Source organism: Sturnira hondurensis, unplaced genomic scaffold (genome assembly GCF_014824575.4).
Source record: "Sturnira hondurensis isolate 20B ecotype Veracruz unplaced genomic scaffold, ASM1482457v3 Scaffold0004068, whole genome shotgun sequence".
NCBI classification, from domain to species: Eukaryota; Metazoa; Chordata; class Mammalia; order Chiroptera; family Phyllostomidae; genus Sturnira; species Sturnira hondurensis.
Window position 1 is genome coordinate 8,922,015 of NW_028076699.1, and position 23,590 is coordinate 8,945,604.

Here is a 23,590-nt window from a genome sequence, read left to right on the forward strand (position 1 = left end):
AAAGGCTCTTTTTTTATATTCCTACTCTTCCCACAAGTGAAAAAAGTTCCTTTGTTACTGAAAATATCCGCGCCAGATCGTACGCTGCCGTCTCCTAGTGCAAGTGCTTATTATTGTGGCTAATTTGGTCACATGTGTGTGAAGGAGAACAATGCTGCAGAAATTTTTAAAAGCAAAACAGCAATCTGCAGCGTTTGTTGTAATGAGATGTAAATTGCCAACATCGGGAGTAGAACCGACCAAAATTTGCAATGAATTTCTCCCCCTCTTAAATTAAAAGCACTAGAGGCCCTTCCTTCTCTCCCCAAAGGAGCCACGTGCTTTTTTGTTCCACTGCTTTCTGATTCTGCAAGACCGAACGCTTGGCTTTCCTGACTGGTTCATTCCTTCATTTATCTGCCATTCCTGAGCCTCTGCCTGAGCCTCTGTTCCATGCCGGCCTCGGTGCTAGGCTCCTCCAGAGGCATTAAACGCCTGCAGGGCGGCTGTTGGTAACCCTCGTTTTGCAGGCAGGAGAGTGAGGCACAGAGAGGTGAGGGGGTTCGGTCAGGCAGCTGGGATTCACACACAAGTCTCCCGACAAACCCCTTCCAAGAGGCGCCTTTGGCTGGCCCGCATCCTTGCTGGGGCCGAGGCTCCAGGCACCTTCCCTACAATGCCAGCGAACGGAGCAGGTGCAGAGAGCAGGCTAACACTTGTGCTAAACAGTAGTGACTGAGAGTGTTAGGAAGAAGTTTCCCTTCAGAGCCAGAAGATCCCAGTACAATAGCCTCAATATTTGACAACTTCTCCAGCCCCTGGGGAAACCAGTGTGCGAGCAGGGGAGTGTGGGTGTGCTGGGAGCGTAAGGGCCTGTTCTGAGCTGGGCCTGTGCAGGGCACTCAGAGCAGAAGAAGACCAGCAGACCCCTGGCTCACAGCAGCTGCCGTGTAGCACTGGTATAACTAGGACCCTCAAGTGTAATGCGTGTACTGGGGGCAGGCGGGGGCTGGCCACGATTTACAAAGCAGCCGCTCTGTGCCCGATTCTGGATTAATCATATTCTCGGTGAATTCATTTGAATCTTCAGTCTTGCCAAGTTGCTGTTGTCATCCCTTCTTCCAGGTGGGGCAACAGGACCAAAGAGGTTAATTATTCATGTGTAGAATACCTGTTGAGGATAGAATTTGAACTGGATGCTGTGCTGAGCCCTGGGCTCGGACAGAAAAAGACAGAGTCCCTGACTACCCTCAGGCCTCTCAGTCTAGCCAGGGAGACAGGCACAGAAACAGATGGGTGCATCTGATTATCACGGGGAGGACAAAGCTTGGCTACCTGAGGAAGCTTAGCAGTAAGTGGCAAATCCAGAATTTAAACCCCAGTCACTCTGACTCCAAATCCCAAGCCCCAGGGGTGGAGAGGTTGACTTACCCCTATTTGAAGGGATGGGGCAGTCTCATGGAAGAGGTAGCAGTTGAGTCAGGCCTTGAATCCCTGGTGGGGTTTGAGAGGGGGGCATTATTGGGGGTAGAATAGTCCAGAGGAGGGAATGGCACAAGCTAAGACTGGGAAGCAAGAAGAAAAGTGGTGTGTGTGTGCAAAGGGTTGGGCAGGCCACTACGAGTGGAGCCTGTCTACAGGGAGGGGCCTGCAGGGGTGGAATTCACTCCTCCTGATGCCCCATAGATGCCCCTCCACAGCCCTCTGAGTTATTCATTCTCCTGGCTCCAGGGTCCCAATTCCCACCTAACAACCTAATTTCTACTTCATGGGCTGCAGAAGAGGTTACAGATGTTGGAGAACAGCGTCCCACCCATCCCTCCTTCCACCCCCAAGTCTCTCACCCCAGCAGCAGGCTTTATTTTGGAATCTTTGCCCTGGCCCGCTTGAGCCCATCCTCCCCCACAACTCTCTCCCTGCTCTCATGTCGTGAAGAATCTGCTGAGAGCCCGCAGTGTGCTGGGCACTGTCCTAGGGGCCTAAATTGCAAAGAGACAAACACCTTTGCCTTGAAGAGCTTCACAGTCCGACCTGGACAATGGATTGGCAATTGACTGCAAACATAATTTGCTGTGTTTGTAATTAATGCAGAGACCTCCTGCCTGGCAGTGATCAGAGTGAGAGGCCTTGCAAAGGAGGCATCTGAAGTCTGGCCAGGGGGCTTGGCAGGCAGGTGAGGTGGCATTCAAGGCTGAGACAGTAATATAGCCAGAGGTGCAGAGGCCTGGGACAGCATGGCATAGGAGGGACCCGAGCAAGAAGCAAGCAGCAGAGGTGGAGAGGAGGCTGGCCTTTCTGACTTTAAGGAGGGCATAGTGTGCGACTTCCTTTTGAGGGTGCTGGGAGCCTAGGTGAGGACGGGCATAGTCATGTGGGGATCTCTTTGGCGGCCGTGGTGGAGAAGGATGGGAGAGACCCAGACTGAAGGCAGAACTGAACTGGATTCAATCTCCTGTCCCACATCGTCCCTTCCTGTCATAGAAGGGAAAGGAGACTTTAGAGAAAGGACATGATCTTGCCAAAGATGACCTGTGAGTCAGCGGCTGCGTGGACCTCCCCCTCAGCCTTTTTTCCTGTTACTGAATGTCAAAGCCGGAAGAGGCCTAAGATGCCAACTCAGCTATGCCTTTTAGGGGAAACGGAAGTAATTACTTCTTCCTTGCTCTAAGAAAAGAACAAACAGCAACTCAACCTGAGATCTCACCCAGAGAGGGGATAAACTTTGGCATCTGCTTCTGGAACTTTGGAATTATTCATTTATTCTTTTATCCATTTAGCAAACATTCAGAAAGCACCTACTCAGTGCCAGGTGCTGGGGGCAAAGAAAAGAATAAGATCGAGGCCCAGCTTTTGAATAGGGAATGCACTATTGGGAGATGCTACCAGAACAATTAGGATGTTGCCAGCCCTTCACTCTGCCAGCTTCTGTCTGCATCTACAATTCACTCACCTTGGGGTGCACAATTAAGATGGCAGAGACAGGAACGGGGTCTAAATTCTATCAAGATGAGCCATGCTTTGTTCTCCCCAGCCATCTTGCATTCAGCTTTGTACATGGCTCATGCTTAAATCGTGGAGAGTACAGGGATTCTGTCTTGCGACGGCAGCTTCCGGCAATTCGGGAATGAATTCTTGTTGTGGGAAGCCCAGTCGTGAGGAATGTTGCTAATAAATTACCAGTGCCTTCCTACCACTAGCTAAAGTCCAGGATGTGGTGATTGAACTTGGAACCACCACCAGATTGTTGGTCAGGTCTTTAGTATATAAAGAGCTCTATACCAAGTTGTCCCCCTGGTTAGGGTGAGATGAGGTTGGACCATGAAATCATGTTACTGAAGTTACATGCACAGCATAGGACCTGCTATGGAAGCAGCTATCTCTGACCCCAGTCCGCTCCTGAAATTTTTACAGAGGGTGAATTTCCGGGATGCTCAGCTCTCTGTCCGCCTTCAGAGTTGCTCTCCTACAAAAGTTAGTCAACTCATTCGGCCTTGTTTACTCATTTTTCTCCTGTTTTTCTGCCCTTTGGTAATCAAGACACAATAGGTGATGTAAAAAATAGTCCATCATTTTTACAAACTAATGGAGGAAAAATTATTCCCCCATAGAAACTACCACCGTTTATCTAGCTTTCTTTTACTGTTTAATCTGCACATAATTTGTGTTGATTGCATTAAAATAAGAACCAAGGTAGCTGTGGGATTGGGCAATCAGGGGCCTAGTCTGTACTGTGCTTTAAATTCTTGGTTGAAATGCTTCTGTCTAGATACGAGGTTTGGGGAATGGGAGGCCTTTGCATTCCGGCGTTTTCCTTAACCTCTGTTTCTCTGCTATGGCCTGTTCTTTTCCCTGTAGGCTGAGGGGGGAGGGTGGCAAATGCACAGTTTGCATGTCACAGTAATTAGGCCTCTTCTCCACCCAGTCTTCACAGGACCTCTTCCCTGCNCACATAATTTGTGTTGATTGCATTAAAATAAGAACCAAGGTAGCTGCGGGATTGGGCAGTCAGGGGCCTAGTCTGTACTGTGCTTTAAATTCTTGGTTGAAATGCTTCTGTCTAGATACAAGGTTTGGAGAATGGGAGGCCTTTGCATTCCGGCGTTTTCCTTAACCTCTGTTTCTCTGCTATGGCCTGTTCTTTTCCCTGTAGGCTGAGGGGGGAGGGTGGCAAATGCACAGTTTGCATGTCACAGTAATTAGGCCTCTTCTCCACCCAGTCTTCACAGGACCTCTTCCCTGCGCAGGAAGCTGAGTCCCCTGCATCTCCATTCAGACAGTGATGCCCTAGAAGAGTGCATCTCATTCATACTTAGAGTCTCATCCATTCTTGTCCTCTAGTTTTCCAGCTTTTTGCTTGTGACGTTCACACTTCACATTATTTCCAGGCCTGGGGTTAAGTAGAATCCAATGGACACAAAGAAGTCAGTATATATAAATATATATAATTTTTGTGCCACTATGTATTGGTAGATGCATAGTTAAAAATATTTGCATTTTATTTTCCTTGGAGTTCTAGACAGATCTCTTTTCTTAACTGCCTAGGTCCCGCCATTGACTTGGAAAAAGTAAAGTCAGAGTGTCTCGAGCCCGAGCCGGAGTTGCGGAGCACTTTCAGTGAGGAAGCAAATACGTCGTCCTATTACCCTGCTCCTGCACCTGTCATGGACAAGTATATCCTAGACAATGGCAAGGTAGTGTTTCAAGCTCAATGTCGGTTCCCTGCAAGTGTTTTTAGTCAGAGTAAAGATGCAGAGTACGGTGGGGCTTCCGAGACACAGCCTGACTGTGCGGCCCCCTGGCCTGGCCCTGAGCAACTGTTTCCGGAATCCGTGTGTTGTAACTAGTGGACCTTTACTGGGGCTTGTTCGTTCGTTCTTTCTTTCTTTCTTTCTTTCTTTCTTTCTTTCTTTCTTTCTCTCTCTCTTTCTTTCTCTCTCTCTCTCTCTCTCTCTCTCCCTCCCTCTCTCTCTCTTTTACTATTGGGCCAAAACAACTGTAAAACTAAACTGGCATTTAAAAATAGTTTATTAATGAGAAAGATTTAAAAAATGATAGTTTGATGAAAACTGCCCTGCCCATCTGAAACCNAATCCGTGTGTTGTAACTAGTGGACCTTTACTGGGGCTTGTTCGTTCGTTCGTTCTTTCTTTCTTTCTTTCTTTCTCTCTCTCTCTCTCTCTCTCTTTCTTTCTCTCTCTCTCTCTCTCTCCCTCCCTCTCTCTCTCTTTTACTATTGGGCCAAAACAACTGTAAAACTAAACTGGCATTTAAAAATAGTTTATTAATGAGAAAGATTTAAAAAATGATAGTTTGATGAAAACTGCCCTGCCCATCTGAAACCAGATGCATACAGTTTCTAAGGTGAATGACAGATGAACGGATTTATAGATAACAAGTCAATGCATATCCTTCACCATTTATGAATTGTCGGTGTGTTCTAAGCCCTGTGCTACATACCAGGGAAGCAGAGGGGAACCAGACTCGCTTCTCGTCCCTCAGGCGTATTCAAGCTGAATGTTCAGCGGTGGTTGGCCCACAGTTCCAGGGCCACGTGTAACTCCTCAACTTTTCTTTTAGACTCTTGGCGGGGGTTGGAGGGAACATCATGAAAGAAAACCTAAGCACTATTAGTAATTAAAAGCAATGGAGTAGCCTTTGGAAGTCTCGAAGTCACATGAGGAGACCACAGCAGGGCAGGAAGAAAACTGTCCCACCATCCAGATGCTTCATCATGGAAGCAGTGCGCTGGAGCGCCTGGTCTAGGCGCTGCTCACGTTCAGTCTCAGTGTTCCAGTCCCTGCCACCATAGTGAGCGTTCCAGACATCACCTCTCCTTCTCCCCAAAGAATCATCTGTGTCGGGGCATTTTTCTTGCTTCAGAAGGTCTCTCCTTACCCACGTGTGTTCCCTAGTGGGTTGATGAGAAAGAAGGGTGGTTGCATTTGGGTTTGTCCAGAGATATCCCCGGAACTGGCCAGACCGAGCCAAAGCTAATGTTGTCAAGCTGAGGAAGTGAAGCCTGTTGGTCGTCAGGGCTCTCCTGGGTACGCTGCCATTCCCTCATCTCCCCCCTGGGCGCTTCCTCCCCTGCAGAGGGAGAACTGATGGGCCAGGCTGTAGAACCCTTCTGTGCTGCCCCTTTTCAGCCAATAGCCCTGAAAAGTCTGCTTTGCGGGGGAGAGGCGGTATGCAGAGTGGCCGCAGGAAGCCTGGAGCCTGACGTCCAAGCATAGCTCTATCTTCTGACCTACCTGTGCGGCCGCGGGCAGGGTTTCTGTTCCCTAGGCCTCAGCTCCCCTGTCTGGAAGTGGCTGGTGCTCCCTTAGGACTTTGGTGACTCCAGTAAGTTTGCTAAACCCTTCCCAGCTAAAGGTACATAAAAGAAAGGACTATTCTTTCTTCCTTGATTTCTTTTTCACCTTGATCACGTGGTGGAACGACTAGAGGCGTTTTCCTAACGTAGCTTCCAAGAGAAATCTGTCTGCATCTTGCTTTGAAAGCTGGACAGTTTCTGAAAATGACAGGGGCTTCTTCTGCAAAGGTGTTGCTTTCCCTCCAAAAAAATGGGTCTCTTAAATCTCATTTAATTTTTTCACGCATGACTTGCACAACAAATCTGCAGAATGCCATTTTGTTTTTTCTTTGGTTGTTGCCAATGTCTTACTAACCTGACTTTTGTTTGCAACTAATTTGTAGTCAGGCAGGGAAAAGCGCTAAGGGAGAGCAAAGGAAGCAAACATACTGGAGATGGTTGGCAGCTGCCCCGAGCTGCAGCCCCATGTCCCAAAAGTGGCCCTTGTTGTTCTTGGCTCGGCTGTCCTTTCTGACTCTTCCCTCTCTCGCCTGCAAGAGCAAAACCCTAATCTCTGCAAAGCCTAGAGCATTGGAATGGGGTCTCTTTCCTAGTAGGAAACTACTTTTGTCCTACAAAACATTTTACAAAGACAATTTTTGATCAAGTCCCATCCTACCACATGTCATGTTTTTTTTTAAATTTATTTAATTATTTTTCAAGTACAGTTTTCTGTCTATTACTCCCATCCCATCCCACCCCCTGTGCTCCCCCCTCCCTCCCATTTCCACCCTTCTCAGTTGTTGTCCATGTATCCTTTGTATATGTTCCTCTAAATCCCTCCCCTATTTCCCCTGAAATTCCCTCCCCTCTCCCCTCTGGTCACTGTCAGCCTGTTCTCTATTTCAGTGTCTTTGGTTATATTTTGCTTGCTTGTTTGTTTTTAATAGCCTCTCTTGACACATCTTGGTCCAAAAGCGAACTGTGGTTTATGTGAATAGAGCTTGCCACAAAAGTGACTTTCTGATTTTGATGAAGTGCATTGCTTTTCTTTTTCTAAGATATTTTATTTCAAAGACTCATTGACTCATAAAGCCACAAAGACCAATAAAGTTTAAATAGTCTAGTTTATGCATAACATGCACGAAGGAACGCATCCAGAGAAGAGGCTTGTCTGCAGTTGTGCAGCAGGTTAGAGACCAGCAGGCAGGAACCAGAAGCCAGGCATTTTGGTTCCCGGGCCAGTGCTCTTCCCAGTCTATTCTGCAGCGCCCCTGAAAACTGGGCATTGCTCTAGGTGACCCTGAGCTTTGCTGACCTCAGGAGCCCTTGTCCCAAATGCCCGGCATATACCTGGGCTTGGTCTTACCTAGGGACTTTTCTTTCTGTGCTGTGAAGTTGACCTTGTACTTGAGAGAATGGCAGAAAAGATTTTTCTTCTCCAAGACACAGCAGCTCATCAGAACTGAAAGCCAGTGCCCTTTGAGCATATTAAATATATCATCACTTTCTTACTTTGTGTCCAGAGTAGTCCTCATCACATTGTAGGGGATGGGAGAGGCAAAGCCTTGACCCCTCCCCAAGGATATGAACCTTGAAGGGCTGGTTCAGGGAAAGGGTTTCATTAAGCTAGAAGCTCGGAGGGGATAGAACTTGGCCCTGGAGTTGTTAGGAGTGTTTTCTGAACGTTAGACTGGGGCTTGAAGGTCAGCAGGTTAGAGAAGGCATAACCCTTCCTTCACTCCTGGGCAGGGAGAGGCAGGAGTGGGGACATGGGTGGGGAAGGCGGTAGAGGAAGGAACAGTCATTAGAAATGTGCTGTCCTGATGTTCTGCTCAAGTTACCTCACTGAATTCTCAAAACACCTCCACGGGTCGGGTGGTGTTCTGCCAATTATACAATGGGGAAAAGGAAGGCTCGGAAAGGGGGGTGACTTGCCCAAGGTGCTCAGCCCGTTTCGTAGAAGGGCCAGGACTCATACCCGGGCACGAGGATTCCAGAGCCCACCCTCTCTCTGTTTCCACACATAGGAAAGAGAAATGAAGGCATCCAGGAGCTTCTTAGAGTGATGGACATCCTAGAGAAAGAAAAGTTAGTTGGCTGGTTGGAAACAGGATTCTCAAGGGCCTTTCAAGCCAACGGAGGAGGTGGGGTCTGATGTGACAGGAAACAGGGAACTTTGTTCAGGATTCCAGGGGTTGACATAAAACTCTGTCTTTCACAGACTGCCGGGTTCATCTAGTCAAAGGAGGAGAGCTGTGTTTCAGGGAAATCAACCTGGCACTTCATGGGGTGGTTCTGGGGCCCCAGGGTCTGGGGGCAGGAAGGCCAGCCTGTGGCTTTTTTCCTGGGGTCCCTGTCTGCAGGGGTGAACTGCACCAGTGCTGGCCAGGGGGGTGACCCGGAAGGTACAGGGGAAAACTGCCTGGACATAGATGGATCTGCCGTTCCCACCGTGACACTGGCCACAGCAGGAAGGTGGGAAAGTGTGGGTTTCGAAGGCATCAGATTTGGGTTGGAATCTTGATTCCAACTTTTAGTGATAGTACATCTTAGGAAAAATCCTTTAGTCCCCGAATCTCTGTCCACGCTTGTGATATGGGAACAAATTTTACCTGTTTTTGTCTCAAGGCCATTATGAGGATAAGTAAACTGAAGGCACAGTACCTGGTTCATTATAGGTGCTCAAAAAATATTAGTGCCCCCTTCTCTTATAGAACTTTGGCTAAAATGACACATTTTTGTTATAACTGTAGCAAATTCTTTAAATTATAGGAAAGCAAAGCCTGGGGTAGAAAAGAACAGAGACTTTGAAAAACCTGTTATCTTCCATTGCTATGGTTTCTGATTCTGGATTTAACCTCGTTCACGTCCCTTGCTTACCCCCCATCTCTGGAAGCTTGTGTGGGTAGCTCCAGAGTATCACCCAGGGAGGTGACTTGAAGTCCAGCAGGGAGCAGCAGTGAACTTGTCCTCCGCATGCCTGATCTGGCACACAGACTGCCCACCTGCAGCTCAGACTGCAGAGAAAAGGCCAGACTTGACCTTGGGCTGGTGTTGCCCAGGCAGCACACCTCACTCCAGTGTTGCGCATCTGCCCGAGCCATACGAGCAGGTCTGCGGTCCTGCCGTTCGCCACACAGGCGCAGGGAAGACAGGCAGGTCTGCTTGTCTGACATCAGGCCTGCAGGGGTCTGAGCATCTTTGAGCAAAAGGAAGTCAGAGGTGGCAGGTGGATTGTTTACTTACTGACAGCCATTGGCGAGTGTGTTCCTGTTGTGTTTTTTTTAATGGTTGAAAAACCTCAGTAATGGGTAAAAGAAGGAGTGTTATTGGCAGACCCGTCTGCTCACTGTGTCGTGCCCATCGTCCTTTCCAAGCCCAGCTTCAGTAGAAAGGTCTTTAATCATCTCTGAGCACTGGGCGTGTGTTTGTGTGTCTGTCAGACCAGAACTCCTCCCGAGACACCTCCTGGCCGGCAGCGCTGGCGGCCTCAGGTCTTTCCGAAGGCCAGCACCTTTGGCAGAGCCTTTCCGTTCCTCCTAGAAGGTTTAGCTTATTAGGAGCTGCCTCCCCCTCCAGCCCCACAGAGGCCTTTTCACCCTCCGTAGACTCAGCAGAAGCACAATGTAAGTGACAGTGTCAGAGTCAAACTCTGTGTTTTGATGACTAATGTTAGCCTGTGTTTTCTGAGTTGCTGAGAGCCAGGAAGGAGAAAAAGTTTCAGAGCTTGTGGCTCACTGCTCAAGCGTGCTGGGTCTTCAACACTTGCTGACCCTGCACGGAAACTCTGAGTGCTGCCTCTGTGCCCGGAATCGGACTGGGACACTATGGTTGTGTTTAATTCAGAATCCTAGGTGTTCTGAGCCAGGGGGACGTTAAAAACGCAATCTAACTCTTCCAGTTCAAGTTCACAGAAAACCGAAGCCAGAGATGGGAAAGGGCCTACACAAATGTGCTCCAGGTAGTGGCAGGGCCTGGCCAGCATCCTCCCCACCCCACCTGGCAGGGTTTTCGACTTGGCTGTGCACTGGGATCCCCTAGGGAGCTCTCCACCATCCTGGTGCCTGGCCCCACCCAGATGAAACCGGCGAGACTCCCTGGGAGCGGGGCTGTGGCACCAGGTGTCTTTATAGCCGGCCAGGTGACCCTGTGTGCAACCACATCGAGAGCCACTGCACTAGGAGGGCATGCGTTCCAGGGTGTTGGCGGGAAAAGCAGAGAGGTCTCTGAAGTGTAGCAGAGACAGAACTCACACAGATGTGCTCCTGCTGTTTGGTCAGGCTCTGAGCGGCCTGTGAAACGCGAGTGTAGTGTAGAGTCCGGGCCTGCCGCTTCACAGCCGAATGACTTCTGACAAGTCGCTTCCCCTTCCTCGGCCTGGCTTTTCCATCTGGGGTGGAAATGGGGCCCTAACACCTTCCTCCAGGGTTGCCAAGAAGATTTGAGGTAGTGGGAATAAAGCACTAGAATAAGACCCGTTTTTCAGTAAATGAGTGTTATTATTTCTCTTAAAAAAAGTTAATTTAAGCATTGATGGAAAGAAGCTCGTGTGGTTAGGCAGGTATGTCTTTTAAAGGACAAGAAGGGTTTCTAGCTGCCATCCTGTCCCACTAAACAGGTGCCCGCGTCCTTACCCCTTTCAGGTCCATCTGGGAAGCGGGATTTGGGTTGATGAGGAGAAATGGCACCAACTACAAGTAACCCAAGGAGATTCCAAGTACACAAAGAACTTGGCAGTCATGATCTGGGGGACAGATGTTCTGAAGAACAGAAGCGTCACAGGAGTTGCCACAAAAAAAAAGAAAGACGCCGTCCCCAAGCCACCCCTCTCGCCTCACAAACTAAGCATCGTCAGAGGTAGGTCACTGCAGCAGAAACGCAAGGGCCAAGCTGCTGTCCTGACCCCGCGAGGGATGCATCAGGCACCATTCAGCTCGGCAAACCCCACTGAGACCTGTCCGCACCAGGCTCCGGGCTGGGCACAGAGACATGGGGCCAGAGGTGGACCTTGCCCCAGAAGAGCTCACCTTTAACAGCCCGTGAGCTGTGGACGTAAGACAGTGCAAGGAGCAGCCTGGGAGAGGGATGACGTGTCAAGGGAGTTAGTTCTCGGGGGAGGGGACCCCTAGCTGGAAAATCGGGGAAAGATTCCTGGCAAATGGGGTCACTGAATTGGGCCTTGAAGGATCAGACATGGAGACACACGTGTGTAAAGAGATTCCTCCAGAGGCAGAAGCACCCAGAACAAAGGCATGGAGAGGGGGAAGGAGCGATGTTGTGTCCAGAGAGAGGAGAGTTCAAGGCGGGGTAACACAGTTGGTGGAGTCCCAGCATTGTGCCTGCAGCAGTTAAGGAGATAAAGACCAGCTGAGGGACACTGTTTCCAGTTTCCGTTTGGGTGTTTGGGAGAGGTCGGGGGAAGGCAAAGAGACGTGGCATCATTCGTCTCCCTAAAGACATGGCTATATCCTGGACACTTTGATTTTCTCTCCCTTCCTTTCTTCCTCCCTCCCTCCCTTCCCCCCACTCCCCCTCCCCCTCCCCAACTTCCCTCTTTTTTTGTCTCTCCTACTCTCTGTCCTTTCAGTCACTGAGCTCGTATCCTTTGCCAGGCCCTCTGCTGGTTGCTAAGGACACAAAGAGGGATAAGGCACAGCTTCCATCTGGAAGGAGCTCACAGTCTCAGGGGAAGAGGAACACAAGAACAGCTAGTTACTGTGCAGATGATTGGACGGACGGAGGCAGGCCGGGGAGCACACGGGAGCAGAGGGTGCTGTAGTGCTTGCTCGTTTTTTCTGAGCACCCACTATGTTTCAGGTTCTGGGTTTTGTTTTTATGGTTCTGTTTTGAAAAATAATCTTACATGTATTAACTTATTTAATCCTTTTGACTCTCCTACTGTTGGCTACCATTACCCATTTTACAGCTGAGGAAATGGAGACACAGAAATGTTGAGTAACTTGCCCAGATCATATAGCTTGTAGGGGTGGAGCCAGGGGTCCAAGCCAGGAGGGCCGGCTTCCGAAGCTGTTTCTAGCCACCTGTTTCCAAGTGTCCAGTTTTGGTGAAGAAAGTAGGGCACAGTCACCCACCACATGTATTTTGAGCAGCCCCTGTGCCAGGTTTTGGGACAGATGACAAATATGTCCATGAACAAGTCGGGTAATTTCAGGTACTGATGAGGACTGTGAAGGTCATCACGTGATGTGGAAGGGATGCAGAGGCCAGTGTCAGCTGGGGTGGTTGGCAAAGGTTTGTTTGAGGTGTGAATGCGAGCTGGGTGTGGAGGGGGCGGCCCCAGGAAGGTCTGAAGGTTGCTGAGCAGGAGGGACAAACTGCAGGTGCAAAGGCCCACTGAAGGGGTGCAGAAGCCCGGTGGCTACAGTCATGAGTGAGAGGAGAGTGAGGTCAGGGAGGTGGACGAGTGCCAGTCTTGTAGGGCCGGGAAGGACACAGAAAGCAGCCTGCATTTACTCCACTTGCAGGAGAAAGGCAGTGGGGGTCTTCCCATTGGGCAGCGACCAAATGGGAGATCAGTTCGGAGGCTGGTGCAGTGGCTTTGGGGAGAGATGGTGGCACCGTGGACCAAGATTATAGTAGTGAGAGGGAGAAGGAGGGTCATATCTGGGTGTATTTTGGAGGTCAAGGTGGCAGGACACAGACAGATTAGCTGACCAGCCTGAGGTCCCAGCTACAAGGTTTCAGAGCCTGATTCTAAGCCACACCCTGGATGCTGGTCTGGGGCTGTGCCACTATAGCGAGCTGCCTCCCTTGCCCGGCTGACTCATGACTAATTGATTTAGGCAGCCACTTATTTTTAGACAATCAGAGCTAACCTCTAGTTGATCCGCTGTCTGAACTGGTGGAGCTTAATTTGGGGGGTCACCCTGAGATAAAGGCTCCCCAGGGGGGCAGCCCTGGCCCGCCTGGTGGGTGGCTGACCTCTGATTCTGTGATACATGTTGGCATGTGATTCAGCAGGACCCAGGTGCCCTCGAATGACTGGCTGCCCTTGCACTGCCACGTGGAGCGAGTCATCTGCTGTGTGTCTGCCTCGGGTGCTAGTCTGGCCAAATCGGACTCATCTCCACGTCCTCGTTGCTTCGCACAGGGCCTGGGCACAGGAGGGGCTCGGCAAACGAGGGCTGACCAAGTGACTCTGAGACCTGCCTGCATGCTGGTCCCCCAACAGACCCTTGGTGTGATCGTTTGTAAATATCTCTACCTCCATGTCTCAGTGTCCTCGGTTGAACACTCGCCTCTTAAAACAGTGAAGAGGGCTGTCTCAGATTATGGTTTGCCAATGGTTGTTTGAGGTGTGAAAAGAAGTTACCGACCTTTTTGACAAGTGAGCTGATTCTGTGGAGCCAGTGTGACCGTCACAGCATTGAAGTTCCCGGTCGTTCAGTGCGTTTCAGCTTCCAGGCCCTCCCCTGCCAGCTCCCAGTGCAGTGTGATGGGGAAGAGGAGGTGGAGCCAGGTGCCCAGCGCCTGGTGTTGAGCCCGGCTCTGCACTGGTTTAACGTGGAGCTTACCCTGGTTCGTGCCGTAGTTTCGTTTCCCCAAGCCCAGTGTAAGCCACTCCCAGCCCTCCACTTAATCTGTTCTCACGGGTTTCTGGTGACTTCTCCTCCCTGCACCCAGGGCCCCTCTCACCTCCTCCCCGGCACTGTGGAACATGGCCGCTCCTCCTTCACTGAGAAGCCCACCCTGCACACTCTGGATTTCCTCCTGCCCATCTGGCCTCTTGTCCACCAGTGGGCTCCTCCTTTGCTCTGTCTCCAGCCCTCTTCTCTCTCAGCCTGCAAAGCTTTCGTCGGCCGAGCTCATGGCCCATGGTCCCCATTGCCCTTGGTGTGCCCGTGGCCCTGCGGTGAAACCCATGCTCCCCATGCTGGCTGATGTCTGGTGACCTGGCCTCTGGTGACCCTTCCGACCTCGTCTCTCACCGCCCATCCCGTTTCTTTCTGGGCACCAACCATAGAGGCCTTCTTCCAGGTCCTTCCTGGTCCCACTGCTTCGAGACCCTCCCTTCAGAAAGCCTCCCTTGCCCTCTTAGCCTGAGCGCCTTGTGCCTCTGTTCTCTTCTTACTGTATTTTTGCCTCCCAGGAGGCCTGGTCCAGCTGCAGCCTTTGAGCACACACGTGCTTGGCCACCATGCAAGTGAATGAGGAGACTGACTTGCCCAAGGCCTTACCGCTGGTTAGATCAGAGCCAGCAGGAGTGAGCTGGCAGGCGTCCCTGGTCCCCAGAGGTTTTCTGTCGTGCAGTGTTTATTTACTTACTCACTACAGCCAGACCAGCTGGAAGTCTGTCTCCCACCCCCAGACACCCCCATTTGGGGCTTCATTATTTGAGCTCTCCCAGATTGCGTTTGACTAGCTTTTCCCATGCAAGCCGTCTGCCGGGTTGAAACTGTTTGTATTTATTTTGTACAGTTTTATCACATTCAGCCACATTTGCCATGTACAAATGGCAAAAGCCTTGATGCTCACAGGGTTGGTGAGAATTTTCTGTTCTCTGATTTTAAAATCACATCTTACCGGATAGCAGGTGGGTGGGGTGAACATGGACGCTGCTGGGGAAAGGAACGCAGGAGGGCTGGCGGACAGGCTTGCTCCGGTGTCGGGCTCCAGAATGACAGTTAAACTGTATTAAAGGTCAGATGACCTTTTGCAGAGTGTCAGAGTTTTCCAAATGAGTCCCAGCATTGAGTTCTGGTTAATTTTAATAACTTTTTTAATAGGACACATTAGCGCCATTATAAACCTTGTTAATTAAGCAATAATCTCAAATGCTCCCTCGCAGAGGGAGACATTCCTGGCGACTGCAGATGACTGATATCTAGAGCATCATGAAAGCCTCTTCGTCACCCCGAGGGACCGCTCGGCCCCCTCATCCCAGGAGGCAGTGATTGCAGTCCTGGGGAGGCCTCTCTGGAAAATGCCCCCCACAGGCTCCTTTCTCTTCCTGAATCTTCTCCAACTCACGCTAGGGGCTCAGGGCCGTGCACCCACTCCCCTCCCTCCCCCGTTCCTCTCTTTTGCTTCTTTGTCAGCCTTATTACCTTCTGGGGACTCAGAGCTAGAAGGTCCCTGGCTTATCTGGTTTGACATCCTGCTTTCCTGGCTCGTGAAACAGACCCAGGGAGGTTCCCAGAAGCGGTGGCACAGCCACTCGGTTTAGAGCCAGACACCTGAACTTCAGAGCAGATCTCAGCACAGGTGTCTCCCTCATTTGCTTTGGGTTCGAGCAAGGTTACTGTGAGTGTCCACTTTCTTCTTGCCCTGAGCCGGAGGGGTGGGGGGGTGCCCACATGTTCCATTCTGTAGGGAAGACAGCTTGGTTGCAGTGTTATTAGACTCTGACAAGTACTTTGACAGAGAAAGAACCAGGCAAGTGTGGGAGCACAGAGCTGTAGGCAGAGTGGTATTTCCTAACTCAGTCTGGTGGGTTCCAGGAAGGCTGCGTGAGGAAGAATAACTAGGGGTTAGGCAGGTGGAGGATGGGGCTGGGGAAATCTGAGAAGAGAGGAGCGAAGACCCTGGCCTGTGGGACGGTCTGGCATGAGGGGGTGGATAAAGCTGGTGGACGAAAGCAGGGCGACTGGAGAGAGACAGAGCCCCTCCCTTCTTGTCTGGGTCCCCGCGGAAAGACCAAGACAAGTGAAGATTAGTGGGCTTGGGAGTGGTCAGGAAGGAGTAGCGTCGATAAAGGCTCTTCAAGGCTTCTCTGTGCAAAAGCCCTCTCGGTGGGGAGGAGGGGGCGCCTTGGAGAAAGAGCGCCCGCAGCATGCACGCCTGCAACCGGAATGGCTCCAGGAGGCAGGCTGGCCGCACGCCCAGGGGAGGGTTCAGAGCTGGGGGAGGCCGCAGTGGATTCTACCCATACCTCCTCCCTCAGTCTGGGCCTCAGACCCTCGAATGTAAGTGCTGGGTTAGCTCAAGTTAGTGTCTGGGATCCTCTCTAGCGCTGACATTCTGCATCTGTCAGAGGGTCACCTGCCACAGGCTGGCCTGCTACGCCGGTTTATGTTCATCCTCCGTAGCAATTCCTTAAGACTGGGTTGTCATTCCTGTTTTACGGGTGAGGAAGCTTAGGTTCCAGGAAGTCGAGAGTCTTGCCGGGGAGGACGAGCCCTTGTGGTGCATTTCCCAGCCTTCTTAAGTCCAGAATGTTTATGTGCCCTCGAGCTTTGCTGGGAAAACGTTAATGGATTCATTCATTTAACAGATACTTATTTAATCTTGCCCTCCTCCATGCAGTATGCCTAGTGCTGGGAGTGAACAGTTGTATATACCTTAAGGAATTGTAAGACCCAGGGAGGGGCAGTGTTCCTCTGTTTTAAGAAGGCTTGCAAAAAGTTCACCTCAGATGCCTCAAGGCAGCCTTAGAAAGACGCACTTTGGTTTGTCATCCCTGTTCGTGGGGTGAGAATCGGGGTGACGACGTGCCCCGGGTCCCAGGCCAGGGAGTGGGCTGCGGCGGGCTCCGGCTCCGGGCAGGCCCACGTCCTGTGAGCGGCAGACTCTGTGTCAGCAGCTGTCCTCAGCCTCATGAGCAGTCGCCACAAGGGGACCCCACTTCACACCACCAAGCAGGTTGTCAGAGTCTTGCTTACCCAACAAGGCCACGCACTGTCCTTGAGGGCCCTGCTCCCGGAAACACCAGGCAGCAGAACCACTTTGGAAAACCGTGGCCTAGGCCCCACCCTGCGAAGTCGAATGTGCACTGACCCCGAGGTCAGCAGTGCCGCTCCTGGGCCACTGCTGGGGCATTTCCTGCCCAGGTGCCCAAGAGACACATGCCATGGTGTTTGTGACCGCAGAACACTGGCAGTGACCCACGTGTCCATTGACAATACAAGGGACCAGCAGCTTGTGGGACAGACATACAATAAAACACTGCCTGTCAGTGAAAATGAATGGCATGCATCTCTATGCTTGAACATGGGTGAATTTCAAAACTGTGATATTGAGTGAAAAAAAAGAGAGATGTATATAGAGTATGGGCACACTTATTAAAAAGTTTAAAAAATACAGGGAAAGGTAAACAATATGTTATTTAAGGATGAATGCATATGTGTTATCATTAAAAGGGAAGAAAAGCAAAACTTCAGGGGAGTGGTAACTTGCAGTGAGGACGAGGAGAGGGTGGGGCGGGGGCGGGCAGCAGAGCGACCATCGATGTCTTCTTAAGCTGGGTGGTGGGCACATGGCTGTTTTATCATTATTTTAAAGGGTAAATTTACAGTATATATGCATTCTTTTCTATGTACATTTTGTGATGAAAATTTGAAAATACCGTGCCAGATATGTGAATTGGTATTTGGGAAGTATGTCGGGAGGTGCATTTTCTCTCCCCCCGCCACAAAGAAAGATTTGTACTCAACTGACCATTAATCCCTGGCCTTCTTGTTTCTCTTCCCTGTCCAGAGTGTTTATATGACAGAATAGCACAAGAAACTGTGGACGAAACGGAAATTGCACAGAGACTCTCCAAAGTCAACAAGTACATCTGTGAAAAAATCATGGATATCAATAAATCCTGTAAAAATGAAGAACGAAGGGAAGCAAAATACAATTTGCAATAAACTTTGGATTTTTCATAAAGCCGTCTTGTTTTCCTTGCGCGGTGTGTGGTTTGTGGGCGAGGGTGCCATCTGGATCAGACCAGCATGCATGGTGGTGAACGGGCCACGAGCCATAGAATTCTGGGGTCGGCGGCGTGTTCTGAACTTGGACTTCCCACTGCAGAGGAGGCAGGTGGATCTGCGGAGACGCAGGCAGCAGCCTGGCACCAGTGTCGTTCTGGGGATGGGGACAACGTGATCGCTGTGGCGGGGGCGCGGAAAGTGTCTCTACCTCGCCTGTCACTTAGCCCAGAATTTGAACGGACATTTTTTCCACTCAAGGACTTCTATCTCTGTTCCTCTATTTTGTTCTATAATAAAGCTCCATTAATTCTTTGATATAGACAAGCATTTTCCTCATTTATGTAAGGGTATTAGGTGCACAGTGGAGGTGGCCAGTGTCCTTTGAGGGTGCAGAACATTCAGGCTGAAGGAGGCCAGATTCTTACGGGACGTGGTTGCCGACTACAGATGTGAAAAGCTGTCTCCACAGCAGGTTGCTTTCTCTTACTTCACAGGACGGCTCTGGGCCAGTCACCTTTCCCACTCAGGTGATCAGAGATTCTGCTCCCTGGGTAATTTGAGTCAATCTTTGTAAAGGGGGGGGGGAGGTTGATGGTAGATGTGGCCCCGGGTTACCGTCAGGAAGCTGGGGGCAGGCCACCTGCTGTCGGCTCGTTCCTCTTATCTTGTATCGCAGACGATCTTGCAAGTTACACGATTTTTTATCTCATTCAGTAACTGAGTCTCAAAGGCGCCTGGTGTGCAGCCTGGCAAACCACATGTGATCTTCCTGTTGATTTGCACTTTCCTTTCTTTGATGCCTGTGAAGTCAGCACGGTATATTGGAAATGGCAAGGGTGTGGGGCTGGGTCCCTGGGTTTCAGGCCTCGCTGCCCTGCTTGCCCTGGGCTTACCCTCACCTCTTCCATTCCGTAAGAAGGAGCTAGTATCTACCTTTCAGAATTGCCATAAGGATGGATGTGTGTGTGTGTGTGTGTGTGTGTGTGTGTGTGTAGAGAGAGAGAGTACGCTCCATTTATTGAAATATATATATATATATACACACACACACATATATATATGGTTCAACATATATATGGCTCAATAAATGTTGGCCATCATTATTTTCCTAATTTCTCATTATCGGCTTCCAGGCATCGGTTGGAAGATGCCGGCCTCTCATTTCTCTGATAGGTTATCATCTAGACCACGAAACCGTTGGTGGGCCGTAAGCCACAGCTCTGGGTCACTGGGGCAGGACAGGGAGGCAGCTGTGTCTATGAGGAATTTTATCCTAGTAAACCAAATAATTCTCCATAATGTGAAATACTACATGCTCGCTGATCAGTTGTGTAGATGTGAATTTCCTTTTATGGTATTTTCCCAGCTCTCCCCCAAACTAGCGGCGTGATCTTGGACCAATCACTTAACTTCTCAGAGTCCCTATGAGTGTAATGGGGAGAACAATGCCTGTGGCACGTCTGTGTGGGTAATTAAATGATGACCGTGGCAGCAACAACAGATACTTAAAATATGCCAGGGCTTTCCTAAGTGTTTAACATGGGTTAGCCCATTTCATGAGGTCAGTAAGGTCAGCGACACTGGTGCCCAATCAGTTCTGGTTAAGGTGTGTTCCCTGTAATGGTGCGGTGGTGTGGGGCAGCGAGGGCCTAGGCTGGATGGAAGGTATGAGAGACTGGAAAAAAGGGTGCGTCAGCTTGGACCTCACCTCTATTCCCTGAGCACAGCAGAGATACACCCAGAGGCAGGGAAATCTCTACTTAAAAAATGCTGTAACGTGCGAAAGTGTTTGTGCAATATACTTGAGGCATGTGTTAGGGACAGAATGGGCTTGTAACAGATGTTGGGATCTGAGTTCAAATGCTGACACTATCACTTCTGGGAAGGTCCCCTGGGCTCTCTGGAGCTCATTTCTTCTGAAGCAGAGACAGTGATCCATAGCTCGGGGCTGTTGTGGGGAGGAATCCAGCCAGGCAACACTGGAGAAAGGACTCGGTGAGTCTCGAAGAGCCATGTGCCGTTAGTTATCCTTAGCTTACGAGGCAGAGTAAAGTCAGAAGTGGGTGTGACAAGGGAAGGCCTAAGAGCCTGTTCTGATGGGGAATTTTGCACACTTATTATAAGAGGTTTTTGAGTACCTGCTGTGTACCTGGTGCTCTGTTCCTGTTATATGAGGGCCAGGCCAACATTCTTATACCCACACAAATGAGGACACGGGCCCAGAAAAGGCTAAATAACTTCTTGGCGAAGGTCCCCAGAGTTGCCAGCATAGGAGCAGGGGTAGAATTCAAGTCTGCGCAAAATCCGTCCTGTTCGCTCTTCCCAGAAAGATGAGCAGGATGTTGTGGTCCGGGCTGAGAATCTAGCTGTGTAATATCAGGGTGCATGAAGGAGGGACCCAACCTAAGAAATTAGCTGATGGAAATCGTTCTCACTAACTGAAGCCATTTGGAGGCACTGGGAGTAATTGTACTACTTATGAGACTTCACGGTTCTATTACATTCAGATATGTTCAAGTGCATCTTGTGTTAGAAGATTCTCTAAACCTGTCCAATCTTAAGAATGTGCCGAGGTGCCTGAAATACAGGTTCCTGGGCTTTGGCTTATAGAGCTGCATTCAGTAGGTCTGAGAGAGAGTCGGGAACGTACATTTTAACAATAGCACCACTTCTGAGTAATACCAGTCTAGGAGAAGTCCTGCTTCAATGAAGAAAAAAGTGTTTCTGAACTCAGAAAGACGTGCTCCTTCTAAAGTGCCTGAGGATATTTGAAATTGAGAATGCATTTTCTCTTAAGTAGCTGAGGCTCTTCCCAAACCCCTTGTTCAGAGTTACTCTTCCAGACTCACCAAATGCTGTTTGGTTGGACAGGATGCCGAAGCTGGCTTCAGCCTAGGCACCAGTGACTTTCCCCTCCCTGTTCCACTTTGATTCTTCCTTTCGATCCCTTTCCTTCGATGCCAGTGAGCAGTGTAGGACGGGTCGGTCAGTACTGACTCGGCAGGGCCTGGACTCGTGAGGCTTGGGCACTGCTGTCAGAGCCCTGGCGACGAGTCCTCTGTGCCAGACGAAACGCAAAAACGTGGCCTGTTTTTATTTTCTGGCTGAGGAAAGTGTGTTAGTGACTGTTATGTGCCCAAGGGTTTCTTGGCTGCATTTCTAAATTATGCCTTTTTTTTTAGTAATTATAAAGAAAAAACACTTTATAGAAATTTTGGGGAAAGTAGGGGAAACATTCCAAATTGCACTGCTGCAAACATTGTGATCTCTCTCTTCTAGTCTTTTTCTCAAGGGTGGGCTGTATTTGGCATGCCTGTGATCATAGAATACAGCAGGTTTCTACCCTTCCCTTTCCATTCAACAGGGTTTCCTGTTGCTCCATGAAATCCACAGCCATCAGCTCTAACACCCGCCCGGTGGACAGACATTGCAATAGTCTGGTAGACAGCTGCCCAGCTGTGCACTGACCCTCAGGGCTGCCAGTTTGTGAAAGTCCAATGCTTTGGTCCAACGCAGGTAGTGCAGTGAGCTTGAGTTTAGAAGGTCATTGCATTCCAGTCCGTCTCCCAACTCTAGCACCCAGTGCCTCCCCTAGGGTGAGTTCCTTTATCTTTCTGATCTCTGACATCTTCACCTGCAGCACAGAAAATACTATCTAGTTATGGGGGACTGAGAATGTAACTAAAGTGTCCCAGTGAGACTGGGTAAATGGGCACCAATGTCAGTGTTGGCATTCCTCCCCTGCCCTCCCCTCCGTTCTCTCTGTGCCTATTCAGTCTTCACCTGAGTGTGCTCCTGTCTTGTCTCTGACCTGTTCTGACCTTGGCTTTCATGTCTGCCTCTGGGCCTCCAGACACCTAGTGCTCATCGTTCAGCACCCAGTACTCATAGGCGTTCCCTGCACACCCACCTCAGCCCCCACCCTCTGCCACCCAGCTGGCCCATTTTTTCCTTCCTTGAATTTTTAGGTTGTTGATAAATATATTTTGTGTGCAGTGTTTTTCCTTTATACTTTTATCATGTTCTTGGGGTCATTTTATCTGGGTCAAAAGGAATAACATATTTAACAAAGTCGATGCACATAGTGGGTGTAACCATGACTTAAATTATTTTTCCAGTTTAGGTGAAAACCAGTACCTCAATACATTTTCTTTGATTATTTCTGAGTCTACACAACTCTCCAGAGTTTGGTTTCTTGGTAACAGAAAACAATAGCTTAACCTCTAAGCATTTCCAGTAGAATCAATTTCATTTTCCGTGTTTAGTTTTCTCTTGACTGATGTGCTTACATGGGACATGTAATTTTTACTCTTATATCTGCAAACACACACACCAACAGATATTATTGTTACTTCTTTCAAAGGGGTTGATCAGTTTCAGCCAAGCAGCTTCATAGGCTCATGGCAGTTAAGGGTCAAAAGCGAACCTCCAGGTCCTCTGCCCTGATCTCTCCCCTGGGAGCACACCTTGCTGCACCGAGCTTGTGTACCTCCGGGCATGGGGGTCATCTTCCCACCCGAGAACCCACCAGCGTCTGCCACCACTCTGATGTTCTCTTGTTGAGCTAAAAATTCACAGCGCTGAGACTTCTTAGGTCACTCAGACGCTCTCCCCTGAAGTCACGTAGAATGCCTCTACGTAGACCTCTTCGCATAATTGAAGGCAACACTCAGGTCTCTTCGCAGACTAATAAGTAGGTCAAATTCTCTCCCACCATTTCTCACACAAGGGACACTGCCCAGGAGAGAACGGAGACTCTGGATCTAGACAGCTCTGTGTTTCAGTGCTGTGGCCATTTACTAATGCGTGACCTTGAACAAGTTCTTAACCTCTCAGCTTTATTTTTCTCATTTTAAAAGTGGGGATATATTACTTCTGCATAGGGTAGCGTCGAGAGCTATAGAAGATAATGTGAGTAGGGCACCTAGGCAGTCAATGCGTCTTAATTCCCTGACCTGAATACTCTTACTATCCTGGTTGCTCTTTCACAGCCGTGTCTCTGAAAGGCGGAGTTCAGGACGGGACACCGCTCTAGGAAGGGCCTGATCAGAGAGATTGTCACCTCTTACTCCTGGGCAGCATGTCTCTATTAATGTGACCTGGCCTTGAATCAGCATCTCTAGTAGCTGAACGGGCTCATGCTGAGTTTGTTGGCACCACCAAAGCTCCAAGGTCTCATGTTGAGCTTGAGGTCCTTGCTCCCTCTTTTTGACTAACAATACTTGTCCCTTTAGTTCACTGTGTTTTAAGAAAATGAGCCTTTTGAAGGCAGAGAAATTCACACCAAATTCAAATCCTGATGTCACCGTGTGTTAGAGGAGAGGAACCGTCCGCAGCCCCAGGCTCCTGGTCTGTCATGCAGTGTCACGGTGGCCTCACTGGCCAACCTCTGAGCCAGGCCTACGGCCAGCTCCACCCCAGCTCTGGGCTTCCGAAAATGTGTTTCTGTGTTCCCTCTTTCCTTCCCTCTTCCATTCTAACAGCTCTTCCTACCCCTTCACACCTCAATGCTGTGTTCTTAAATATATCCTTAAATGAAACACAGAACTCCTCATTTCTCTCTGTTCCATTTCATCGGATTGGTTTCAGCCCAACATTCCAGCTGGTTGAGATCTTCTTTTCCATTTGTGTTTAAAATATAAAACAAAACTTGAGGAAA

The 23,590-nt window shown here is 49.7% G+C and overlaps 1 protein-coding gene across 3 annotated transcripts in view; it reads left to right on the forward strand.

Annotated features, from left to right (window-relative positions):
• LOC118985015 (BEN domain-containing protein 5) overlaps window positions 1–23,590 on the forward strand; it is a 1,089,084-nt gene that overhangs the window by 892,530 nt on the left and 172,964 nt on the right. Inside the window, exons 4-6 of one of the 3 annotated variants that reach the window (XM_037043323.1) lie at window positions 4,522–4,670; window positions 10,918–11,131; window positions 17,711–18,246. The exons of the other annotated variants lie outside the window; for them this stretch is intronic. Of the exons in view, the coding sequence (XP_036899218.1) occupies window positions 4,522–4,670; window positions 10,918–11,131; window positions 17,711–17,868 (521 nt within the window). The 3' untranslated portion in view covers window positions 17,869–18,246. Of the gene's footprint in view, window positions 1–4,521; window positions 4,671–10,917; window positions 11,132–17,710; window positions 18,247–23,590 lie in introns of those variants that run through there. 3 annotated transcript variants of the gene reach the window in all.